This window comes from Odocoileus virginianus, chromosome 2, assembly GCF_023699985.2.
Source record: "Odocoileus virginianus isolate 20LAN1187 ecotype Illinois chromosome 2, Ovbor_1.2, whole genome shotgun sequence".
NCBI classification, from domain to species: Eukaryota; Metazoa; Chordata; class Mammalia; order Artiodactyla; family Cervidae; genus Odocoileus; species Odocoileus virginianus.
In genome coordinates this window covers 68,986,559-68,998,708 of record NC_069675.1, presented here as the reverse complement: position 1 = coordinate 68,998,708, position 12,150 = coordinate 68,986,559, and the positions used below count along the sequence as shown (strand labels likewise).

The 12,150-nt window shown below is 43.6% G+C and overlaps 1 protein-coding gene across 4 annotated transcripts in view; it reads right to left on the bottom strand.

The window, feature by feature from the left end:
* Positions 1–223: 223 nt before the first annotated feature.
* The window catches only part of CGREF1 (cell growth regulator with EF-hand domain 1), a 29,190-nt gene continuing 17,263 nt past the window's right edge, over positions 224–12,150 (bottom strand). For 3 of the 4 annotated variants that reach the window (XM_070450377.1, XM_020886306.2, XM_070450385.1), the window contains exons 2-6: positions 3,365–3,455; positions 2,255–2,320; positions 2,107–2,177; positions 1,843–1,967; positions 224–1,346 (exon numbers count right to left, since the gene is read on the bottom strand). In XM_070450377.1, the coding sequence (XP_070306478.1) occupies positions 900–1,346; positions 1,843–1,967; positions 2,107–2,177; positions 2,255–2,320; positions 3,365–3,444 (789 nt within the window). In that variant the 5' untranslated portion in view covers positions 3,445–3,455 and the 3' untranslated portion in view covers positions 224–899. The remainder of the gene's footprint in view (positions 1,347–1,842; positions 1,968–2,106; positions 2,178–2,254; positions 2,321–3,364; positions 3,456–12,150) is intronic. The other variant, XM_020886307.2, reaches the window with a different exon arrangement.

Sequence of the window (12,150 nt, the reverse complement as noted above, 5' to 3'; positions counted from 1 at the left end):
AGTCAGACCTGAATTCAAATCAGCCACTAGTTAGCTACGTCACCTTAGGTATGGGTTTCCCTGATAGCTCAGCTGGTAAAGAATCTGCCTGCAATGCAGGAGACCCCGGTTCAATTCCTGGGTTGGGAAGAGCCCCTGGAGAAGGGAAAGGCACTCCAGTATCTGGCCTGGAGAATTCCATGGACCGTATGGGGTCGCAAAGAATAGGACACGACTGAGCAACTTTCACTTTCACCTTGGGTATGTACTGAATTCCGTCTTCCCCAATTTACTCATCTGTCAAATAGAGATCATTCTGCCTGGTCATACAATTATGCTGAGGATGAAATCACAATCTATGAAATGCCCAGCATGATGCCCGGTGTGCACTAGGCACTCTGTAAATGGCAGTTATTATTAATATTTTCAGGGGTGGGGAGCAGATACAGGGTGATGGAGCAGATCTGCCCTGAATATAGGAGGGTGCGTCAGAGGTTGGGCCCTGGGGAGAGGCTGAGCTCCCTTCCCCGGTTGTCTGCAGCTGGCTGTGGCCTAGTGCTGAACTCTTCTGTGTCTCTTCTGGGAACACTGGGTAAACTGAATTCCTGCCCTCCCAAGAGGCCTGTTCAGTCCCTGACCCCTGCAGTCTGAGGCTAGGGCACGCTGGGCCAGAGGATCGATGGCCCAGGGGGATGGGTTCACTCAGTTCTTTATTGGTCATCTGGGCCCTAAAGCTGCCCTTCAACTTAGGGTCTCCCTGAACTGCATAGACTGAACTGAACTGGACAGAAAGACCTACCACGTACTGGGGCCAAGGACGGGGCACAGAGGTGGTCGTCATCCTAATATACACACCCTACTCTTAGAGCTTATGTTCCAGCACTGAGACTTCTAGTGGTGCAAACCTGTACCCTCAAGGTTTACATCTCACTATTCTCCAGCTGAATAGCATGAACCTCAAGCTCATTTGGGGTGTTCTTAGACTCCAGTGTTTCTCCTAGAAGTTCTTCTGCTCTCCCTCCAGCATCCCCAGTCTCTACCTGTCCCCCAACCTCCTCTCCAGGGCCTGGGGCTTCTCTGAAAGCATCAGCGTGTCCCCCAGCCTCCTGTACAGGCTCCAAGAACTCCCTTCTGGCCTCTGCCTGTCCTCCAGCTGCCTCTCCAGGACTCAGGGCTTCATGTGCTTCTTGTCTCGATGGGCTGTTAGCCAACAGAGGCTGCATCCCAACATCTTGTAGCTCTGAAGGCTCTTTGGGCTCTGTGTGCCTCGGAGCCTCTCCAGGGAAGTTGACAAGCTCTGCAGGGGTCATAAGCCCATCCCCATTCAGGTCCTGAGTCTCCAGCACCTTGTCCACTACCAGGATCACCTGTGGAAGAGTCTGTAGTGACTGGAGATGCTCCCAGGAACCCTGACCCTCCCCACACACCCTGCATCCCTGCCATGCAGGCTCTGAGCCCTCCTTTTACAGGGGATTCACTAAAAAAAAAAAAAAAAAAAAAAGAAGTCATGATGAGAAAAACAAAAGCAGACATCCCTGGTGGCTCAGTGGTTAAGAATCCCCCTGCCAATGAAGGGGACATGGGTTAAGCCCTGGTCCAGGAAGATTCCACATGCCTGGGGGTAACTAAGCCCACACACCACAACTACTGAAGCCTGTGCACCCTAGGCAGTGCTCTGCAACAAGAGAAGCCACTGCAATGAGAAACCCAAAGCCCACAACTGGAGAGTAGCCCCTACTTGCCACAACTAGAGAAAGCTCGTCTGCAGCAATGAAGACCCAGTGAAGCAAAAAATAAATAAAATTAAAAACCCCAAAGCCCCAAGGAGCTGGTTCTTCTTCATGGAGAAGAAGAAGGGCTTACCGGGTTGGTGGTGGGAGAGTCAGAAGCTCCAGGGGCCAGAGCAGCTGTCAACATGGACAGCAGCTCCAGGCCATCCAGCTGTCCACTCTGGTCATAGTCATGGAGTGCAAAGAGGTAGAGGAGAACTAAGGAAGAAAAGCTGGATCAGAAGAGGCATCAGGGAACAGCTGGATCAGGCAGGAGTCATGGGATGGCCCGACGTCAGTCCCAGCTCTGGTTGCCCTGAGCCTCCCGTCCACTGGCCCCATCAGCCCAGCCCCTTACCCTGCTCCCGGCTCATGTGCTCTGGCTCCTCTTCCATCCTCTCTAGTCCCTTTAGGTAGCTCTGTAGAAGTCTAGCAAAAAAGTGGAAAATCAGCCCACTAGATGCTGGTCTGCTGCCCCAGACCTGGCCTCACCCCAGCCTACTCACCGAAGTTGCTCCTGGCCTGGCTCAAAGGGGTTGGGCAGAGGCAGATGCTGTGCTTCAGGGTCCAACCTGGAGAGGGAGGGAAGGACTGGCCTTGCAAAGAGCCTCCACAAGGGCCCAGCCTCATAGCCTTCTACTCCCAAGCTCCTGATAGAGATCACCTCCCAGGCCCAAAAGGAGCTGCTTCTCCGGGTCCCCAAAAGCCTTGGGGGGAGCCTCAGGAGCACAACCTGACTCCCCAGATTCTGCCTTTGCAGATTCCTAGCTTAGATGTTAAGTGAAAATCCCAATAAAATATCTGGTTAGGTGGTGGCTAGAGGAGGCCACATCCAGTAGACACAAGGTGAAGCCCCAGGAAACCAGCACAGTGGGCAGCAGGACGATGTGGATTGTGGCAACTCTTCCTGTGATGTTGGTTGCTAAGGGACAGGTCTCTAGCTGAGCCCGGTGGTACTGCCCAGTTTTATATAGACCCAATGTGCTCCATAATACAAAATGGACTATTTTCACCCCCGACTTTGAGGCATAGACTTTGGTTTTGAAGTTTCAATCTGCTCAAGGGTTTTTATAACACTCAGGATTTACTCTTAGTTCTGGATAGGGATCCCTGTTTGCCCAAGTCACTCCAGATGTGTGATGTCAGAGAAATGTCAGGAGCTGTTACAGCAACTTTTGTCACAGCTGCCAGCCCTCGCTGCTCCTTCTGTATCCATCCCCTGACCTCTGCCCGCATACCCCCTGCATAGTACTAATACACAAAACCTCAAAGAAGATACTCGAATAAAACAGAAATGATATGCTAAGGATCTCTATTTCTTTGGAGCTTCCACTGTAAGAAGCTCCTGATAAGTGACTGCAGCCCCTTCCCAAGGGCACAACCTCACACCTCATTGGAAACGAGCTCCCAGTTCCAAGTGAATCCAGAAAACAGGTGTCAATGCCCACTTTGCAGAGGACACTCCGACAAGCACAAGGCAATGGTTGAGGTGGTGGGGATGAAACAGAAGTCAAGGAGTGTATGCCCACTCTCCCAGCTCCCAGAGGGGCCCACACCACATGTTCTGAGACTCCCCCTGCTCCCTGCCCACGGCCCTTCCCTCTGAACGCCATTACCTCATGGTGCCGTCCTTGGGAGCGGCCTGACTCAGGGGCAGCAGCAGCAACAGTAATGTTCTCATCATCACAGGTAACATCCTTCCTGTAACTGGAAGTAGGAACAGGGGTAGGGAAGCAGAGGGATGGGGTCTGCCACAGAGCGGGCATCGATGGATTAGACAGCAACGCCTCGCTCTCTGCCTCTACCTGCCACCCAGGGGACAGGACTCCTACATAGGGAGGAGCCACACAGGACATCAGCGATCCCCAATAAATCTTATTTCAGATCCAGCACATAAAGGGCACACTGCAGACCTGTGTTGGGAGAAGCCGAGCTGCAGACAGGAGCCTCTCCCGAACCCCACTCCTCTTGCCCTGCCAGCCCCCCAGAGAAGTGCATGCCCAAGTCACTCCAGACATGTGATGTCAGAGAGCTGTCAGGAGCTGTTACAGCAACTTTTGTCACAGCTGCCAGCCCTCACTGCCACTCCTATAATCATCCCCCACCCCAGCCTGCATACCCCTGCAGAGTATTAATGCACAAAACCTTGAGGAAGATACCCAAATAAAACAGAAATGATATGCTAATGACCTCTATTTCACAGGTAACATTCACTGGTGGCAGGGGAAGTGCTCAGAGAAGTGCAGTTTAAGCATGTCTGATTTAGTTCAGTCCAATTATTTTACAGGTGGAAACTAGTTCAGAGAGGTTAAGAAAAAGGCCAAACTATACATGCCAAGAGTGGGACTTCCCTGGTAGTCCTGTGGCTAAGACTCTACGCTCCCAATGCAGAGGGCCTGGGTTCAATCCCTGGTGGGGAACTAGATCCCATCAAGCCACAACTAAGAGTTTGCATCCTGAAACTAAAAGATCCCACATGCCACAACAAAGACCTGGTGTAGCCAATTAAATCAATATTTTTTTTTAAAAATGCAGAGAGTCACAAAAAGTCTTAATAGGGAGGGAAACAACTTGTTGGTTTGCATTTATTAAAAACTCACTGAAGAACAAATCAAAAGAAACTCAGACTCTTTGAAATAGGTCAGCGCTCAGGTAGGACTTGAAAACACAACAAATCAGGTCAATATAACAATGATCCCAAGAACTGCTATTTACTTAACGCAGTTGGGGAAACCAGATCTCAGTAGAAAGGAAAAACATAAACACAAAAACATTCTTTTAGGCCTACATTGTGTAGGCCCATTGGCAGCACAACCAATTGGTTAAATAAAAATAGTCAAATAGGGGATCAACCAAAGCACAGAGCAAGAAGCTTTCTCATTAGTCCCAGTATCATGTGCATATCATGTGTTTCTGAGGAAGCAGAAGCCCTCCAGAGCTGAGGCCTGAAACCTCAAATTCATCTCTAGGAAGACAAATCAACAGGTGCTTGATGGTCTACAGCAGACAATTAGGAACCCTCTGAAATAGTACCCTATACTCTGGCTGGCATTGAATTTTCCTGGAGAAAGGAGGATAGCTTTCAGCAGATTCTCAAGGAGTTCCATGACCCCAACAAGATTCAAAACCACTGCAAAGGAAGATATCATCTTCCTAAGAGATCTTCCTAGAGTTGGTGACCATCTGGCCAACAGGTACATGCTTGTGTAGCTATTACACAAATAGAGCTGTCTTGAGCATGGAAGACCACAAGTAGGTGAAGCTGCTGAGAGTCACAGACACTGTCCCCATTTTTCTATGCATAAGTTGGCCCCAAAAGATACAGTAAGTCTACATAGTTTGTTGGTGTGGCCAAGTAGATGCACAGCTGCCTTAAGGCTGTTCATGGGGACTCCCCTGGTGGTCCAGTAAAGAATCCATCTTCCAATGCAGAGGATGTGGTTTTAATCCCTGGTCCAGGAACTAAGACCCCACGTGCTGCAGAGCAACTAAGCTCACCTGCCTCAACTACTGAGACCAAGCACAATAGTAGTTCCTTAGTGCTGTAGCCAAGACCCAATGTAACCAAAAATAAGTAAATATTTAGATTAAAAAAAAAAAAGAATGTTCATGAACTTTGGCTGGCAACGTAGATCCTTGGGCTTTAGTTGTTGTAGCCAGGAGAGAAGATAGATCTTGGACCCATCCACGGGGGACAGAATTGAGCTCTCTATACTGCTTGGGGACCTTTAGAGGTCCCGCCGCAGGGAACACACCTCAATGAAAGGATGGACTAGAAAAATATCCAGGCTTCCATGTCTGGGAGTATGAGAATAAACAAGTTGCAATGAAAGTAACCACAAAGCTAGATAAAAATAGCAAGTATATTTTTAAATGCATTTAGTTGGCAAGAAAGTAAGAAATACCCAGAGTATAAAGGCACAGTGGAAAGAATAATCCCTGTGGGAAAACTGTGCTTGAAGTCAACTTTTGCCTAGGGTATCTGCCAAACCAAGTCAACTGAACTTGAATTATCAGCTGAATGCTTCATGAAATAGCAGAGAACAGAGATAAAGAATGCTTGGGCCCATTCAATGTGAAGAGACTAACAGGAGATTCCTTACATATAGTTGGGATTCAAATAGCTATCCTCTCAAAATGTAACTTATACAAAGAAAAGATTGATTCTTTTTTAAATGCAACGAGTGAGTTAAATAAATTAGACACAGATGATGTAAGAATTAGTGAACTGGAGAATAGATCTAAATAAATGGTCCAGAGTACAGTTAATTGAGTCAAAGACATATAAAATATAAAACAAAGCAGCATGGAGGAGATAATAGAGACAATTGGATTAAAAACAGAATTTGAAGAAATAGTAGCTGAGATTATTCTACTATGTTGCAAAACACTAACACTCCCATCCAGGAAGCCCAACAATCCCAGGCAGATTAAATAAACAGAAATATACATCTAGAGTTGCTGTTCTGAAAAAAAAAAAAAGAAAACCAAGAAAAAGAGAAGATCTCAAAAGTACTCAAAGAGAAAAGACAAATCACCTAAAAGGAAGAATAATTAGACTGACAGCTGATTTCACAACAGCAACAGTGATGCCAGAACACAGTAGCATAATATTTCAATGTGTCAAAGAAGGGGGTGGGGGAAATTGCCATTCTAGATTTTTATCCTCAGCAAAATTATCTTTTAAGAATGAGATTAAACAAAAAATGTTTGATAAATTTTAGATAACAAATTAGAGAATTTACCACCAACAGTTCTCTATTAAAGGAAATTCTAAGAGATATAACTCAGGAAGAAGGAAAATTATCCCAGAAGGAACATTTGGAATGCAAGGAAAAAGGGTGAACAAAGAAATCAGAATGGGACTTCCCTGGTGGTACAGTGGATAGGAATTCGACTGCCAATGCAGGGGACACAGGTTCAATTCCTGGCCTGGGAAGATTCCACATGGAGCAGAGCAACTAAGCCTGTGAACCATAATTATTGAGCCAGCATGCAGCAACTACTGAAGCTCATGCACCTAGAGCCTGTGTTCCACAGCAAGAGAAATCATCACAACAGGAAGCCAGTGCACTACAATGAAGAGAAGCCCTAGCTGGTGCAACTAAGCCTGCTCGTAAAAATAGACCCAGCGCAACCACATGCACACACAAAATCAGAATGTGGGGAAATCTAACAAAGATTGTTAAACAATGATAATTATATTACTGTATGGAGCAAAAAAAGGTGGCTTGAGCTACATTATTGGACAACATTAAGATGTAAGGTAAGGACAGTTGTTTGGGAAGAGAGTGGACATAATGATCAACTGTCCATGTAAACAACTATGCAGGTAAAAATTTTCTAATAACCACTAAAAGAAATGAAATATATGACCTCAAACCAGCAGGAAAAAAAAGGAATGGAATTTTAAAAAAAATCATTCCAAAGGAAGGCAGGAAAACAGAAAAAAGAGAAGCTAAAAATTAATTAAATGATTAAAAAGGAAGATACGTAGAAAACATAAAATAAGATAGTAAAATAGATCCAAGTATATCAGTAATCATAATAAACATAAATTGTATAAACTCATCAGTTAATAAATAGAGATTATCAAAATTACATAAAACAACATACAAATCACATGCAATTTTCAAGAGATTAAGAGATTAACACAGAAAAGTTGAAAGCAAAATGGTGGGGAAAGGATACATAAAGCAATACTAGAGAAAAGAAAACCAACATAGCTTTATCAACATTAGAATAGATGGACCTTAAGGTGAAAAGCATTATTATAGATAAAAGCACGTCATTATAAAATGCACTAAAATTTAATCCCCTAGGAAGGTATAATAATTCTGAACCTGTAGGTAGCTAATAACATAGCCTAAAAACATCTAAAATGATAAATGGCATAACACTACACACTGATTGTTATTTAGTTGCTAAATCATGCCCAACTCTTTGTGACCCCATGGACTGTAGCCTGCCAGGCTCCTCTGTCCATGGGATTTCCCAAGCAAGTATACTGGAGCAGGTTGCCATTTCCTTCTCCAGGGAATTTGTTCAAACCCATAGAATGTACAACACCAAGAATGAACCCTATGGTTGACTGTGGACTTTGGATGATTATGCTGTGTCAGCTTAGGTTCTCAATTCATCGTGTACCATTCTGGTGGGGCATAGTGATACTGGACAAGGCTGTGCATGTGTAGGGAGTTATATGGGAAATGTCTCAGTTTTGCTGTGAACCTAGAACTGCTCTAAAACAAAGTCTTTATAAAAAAAAAATGGCATAAACTCAATCAGAAAAATCTAATCTGCTATTATGGGGGAGAATTTAACATATATCAAACAGTATCTGAAAGATTAAATAGACTAAACATTAGTAAAAATGTAGACAGACGATTGGATAAAACATTTACTAAACTTGAGCTAATGGACAAATAGAGAATCCAACTCCAGTCACTTAGTAAATGCATATTCTTCTCAACACATGTGGGTTATTTATAAAAACTGAAAAGCAGAAGGCCAAAGAATGTAACTCAATGAGTATTAAAGAATCAGTCTCATACTGTTATGAGATTAAAAGCAATTACACTAGGAATCAGTAACAAAAATGATGTAAAAAATCTCATTTAGGGAATTCTCTGGCAGTCCAGTGGTTAGAACTCTGGGCTTTCACTGCTGAGGGTCTGGGTTCAATCTCTGGTTGGGGAACTAAGATTCCACAAGCTTCATAGTACAGTTAAAAAAAAAATTCTTACTTATATAAAAACTGTAAAAGGCACACTTAAATATACATCAGAGAAAAATATCATAATGGAAATTTTTCAGTACTTAAAACTGAATAATATTGGAAACATTTACATCAAAGCAAGATACATAGTTAAAACAGTATTAGAGGGGAAATGAATTGACTTAAAAACTTATATTAGAAGAAAGGCTAAAAGCTAATGAGTTAAGCTTCCAACTCAAGAAGCTAGTAAAAGAGAATAAACCCAAAGAAATTAAAAGAAATGAAATAACAAAAGATAGAAGAAATTTAAAATACAATAGAAAGGAGTGGGCGTCTGAGTGTGCTAAGTCACTCCAGTCATGTTTGACTTTGCGACTCCATGGACTAGACTATATGTAGCCCGCCAGGCTCTTCTGTTCATGGGATTTTTCAGGCAAGAGTACTGGAGTGGATTGCCATTTCCTTCTACAGAGGATCGTCCAAAGCTAAACAACTGTGTTTCTTCAAAAGGAGTAATAAGTTAGAAAACCTCCAACAATTTTCATTAAGAACAAAGAGAAAAGGCACAAATAAACAACATTAGGAATTAAAAGGAGACATACCTGTAGAAATAGAAGAAAGTTGTAAACTTAGCAGATATAGCCATTTTCCTAGAAAAACTTAACATCAAAACTGACATCAAAAGAAATAGCAATTTTTGTTTTGTTTTTTTGAAAATTTTAAAAGTCCTATAACCCTTGAAGAAATTGAATTAGTATTAACCTATGTTGTTTTAGGAGCTATAAACTATAAACTAAAGCTATCAACCTGAACTATTTCTAGAGCAACCTGCCAATTAATTGCCATAAATTGCACTCTGATCCAACAGTATCATCCTGAGGATTACATAAGGAAAAACACAAATAGAAAAGAAATTATAAAGATATTTATAGCTGTGCTGTTAATAGTAGTCAAAGAACTGTAAGCAACCTGAATGTGTAACATTTAGACAGGCTAAGCAAATCATATTATGTGACAGAGCCATTAAAAATGGTAAGTATTTCTAATTTGTTTTAAAGGGAAAAAATGGACAGATTTGAGTATATTAAAAGTATGAACTTCTGTAATATGAAAGAGACCATGAATCAAGTTCAGAAGACAAGTGATGAAGGACTGGAGGGAACAGGGTTCAAAGCTATTAGGGTTTTCAGGATGGTGCTGTTCACCACCACACCCAGCAGGGGCTTTGAGACAGAAATCTCCATGGAAACCCCATGGAGACTGAGTGCAAATCCAAGGACTGCAGCATTATGTAAGGGTGAGGATTAGAGGAAAGGCCCTGCCCACAGGGGGTTTGTGGTTAGGAAGCAATGGCTTAGCGAGGGTCTAGGTGAGTGGACAGGAGGGCTGCCTCGCCCAATTCTTGGTACCCGGTATGCTGCGCATTTGAAGAGAGGAGGCTGAGGGCTCCAGGCTCTAAGGTGGAAATAGGGGCACAAAATGGTTGAAAGGGCCAGCCTGGCCAGAAGAGGCCAAAAGGAGAATGACAAGTAGGCATAGACTCTGGTCTGGATGCGACAGAGGACGCCATGGGAAGCAGCAGCCCAAGTCAAGACCTTTGGTGACAAGGACCAAGGAGGTGAGCCTTCGAAGGGAAGGCAAGTGTCAATATAAGTTTTATGGAATAAGGGCTAGTTTTATTCAATTCTTGTATTTATTGAGCACCTACTATATGGTAGGTATTAACTTGTAAGTAAGATGATAATATTAGGTAAAATTACTCATTCTTTTTTCTCCATAACACTTACATATTCATGTAAATAGGAAAAGATACAAATGTTAAAATGACAATTTAAGAGAAAAACAGAAACACAGAATTGCTAAGGAATAGGGGATGTAGCCCAAAGTTTAACAGTATGGGCCCTAACCTCAGGTTGGCCTAAGTTCAAATGCAGACTCTACAACTCACCAACTGTGTGACTTTTGTGTTTTGGAACCTTGATCTGTAACATGAGGATGATGAGAGCATCTCCCAGTGTGTGGTGAAGGTTCAATAAGACAAGATGTTTAAAACGTAGCACCTGGTGATATTATACAATAAGGCATTTTCCTTCCAGAAGTTTTTCTGGACTGCTCTGCAGGGGCTTCACACATACCTACAATTCTGGTCTCCCCACCTGGATATCTTCAAATTGCTTTCTCTTCCCCATCTGTTTACTGTCAGGACCTGGGCCAGCAGGAGGCACAGGAATAATTTAAATCCCCCAGAGCTGCCAAAACCTATTATCCAGGCTTAATGCATTATCACCATTAGGAGTTGCCTTTTAAAAGAGGACATTTGGAAACTACAAAGAATGACTGGTGGGAGCCGTTCAGGCATAAAGGAGAAGCACCCATCAGATCCCCCTAATCCAGTCACTCATTAAGCCAATGGTGCTGGTTTGAAAAACGTGTCTACCCTTAGTGAGGGAAGGGGAGGGTGGGATGAGTTGGAAGAGTAGCATTGGCATATATATACTACCATAGCTAAAACAGATAGCTAGTGGGAAGCTGCTGTCTAGCACAGGGAGCTCTCAGCTCCATGCTCCGTGATGACCTAGAGAGGTGGGATGAGGGGGTAGAAGGGAGGTTCAAGAGGGAGGGGATATATGTATATGTATGGCACAGCGGCAAAGAACCTGCCTGACCACGTAGGAGATGCAGTTTCAATCCCCGGCTCGAGAAGATCCCCTAGAGAAGGAAATGGCAACCCACTCCAGTATTCTTGCCTGGAAAATCCCATGGACAGTAGAGCCTGGTGGGCTATATGGTCCATGGGGTTGCAAAACTGTCAGTCACAACTTAGCAACTAAACAACAAATAGCTGATTCACTTCATTGTATGGCAGAAACTAACACAACATTGCAAAGCCATTATACCCCAATAAAAATCAAATAAAATACAGAAAAAAGGAAAGGGGAAAAAAAGAAAAACATATCTACCAAGTCTTTCTTGTGAGAAATAGCTGAAGTCAAATTTCCCTTTCCTTGTATATGATCCAGACTTAGGAACTCACTTATAATGAATAGTGGAAATGATGCCACGTAACCTCCAAGTCTGAGTCATAAAAGGCAACAGGGTTTATGCCTGGTTCTGGTTCTCTCTCTCTCTCTCTCTTGACATGCAGCTACACCCTGAACCACTGTGGAAGAAGTCTGCTGTACTGAAAGGACCACCTGGAGGAAGCACATAAGGATAGGGATGCTTGAGAGGTCCTGGTTGTGATTCCTGCAGCTCCCAGCTGCTCACTTCCCACCCAAGGGCCAGGCAGGTGAGAGAGCAAAACTGCAGATGATTCCAAGCCCCAGCCTCCCAGCTATCCCAGCCAACTCTGCCAGAGCAGAACTGAGCTTGTCTTCACAGTTCTGCCCAGAATGTACACTCACAGGCATAGTCAATGCTATTGTTTTCAGCCACTAAGCTTTGAGGTGATTTGTCAGTTGTCATAATAATAGATTGGCTTCTTGGCAGTCACATAGGGCTCTGCTCTCAGAAGGTCCCTGGGCTTAGACTAAGGCTCTGCTGTCTCTGTCTTGAAATTCTCAATCCTAAGTCATGCTTCCAAATGTGACATTTTTAGTCCGGGTAACTCACCTCTATGATTTAGAGGAAGCCAGACTAAGGCATGCTTCCCTGGTGACTCAGTAGGTAAAGAATACACTTGTA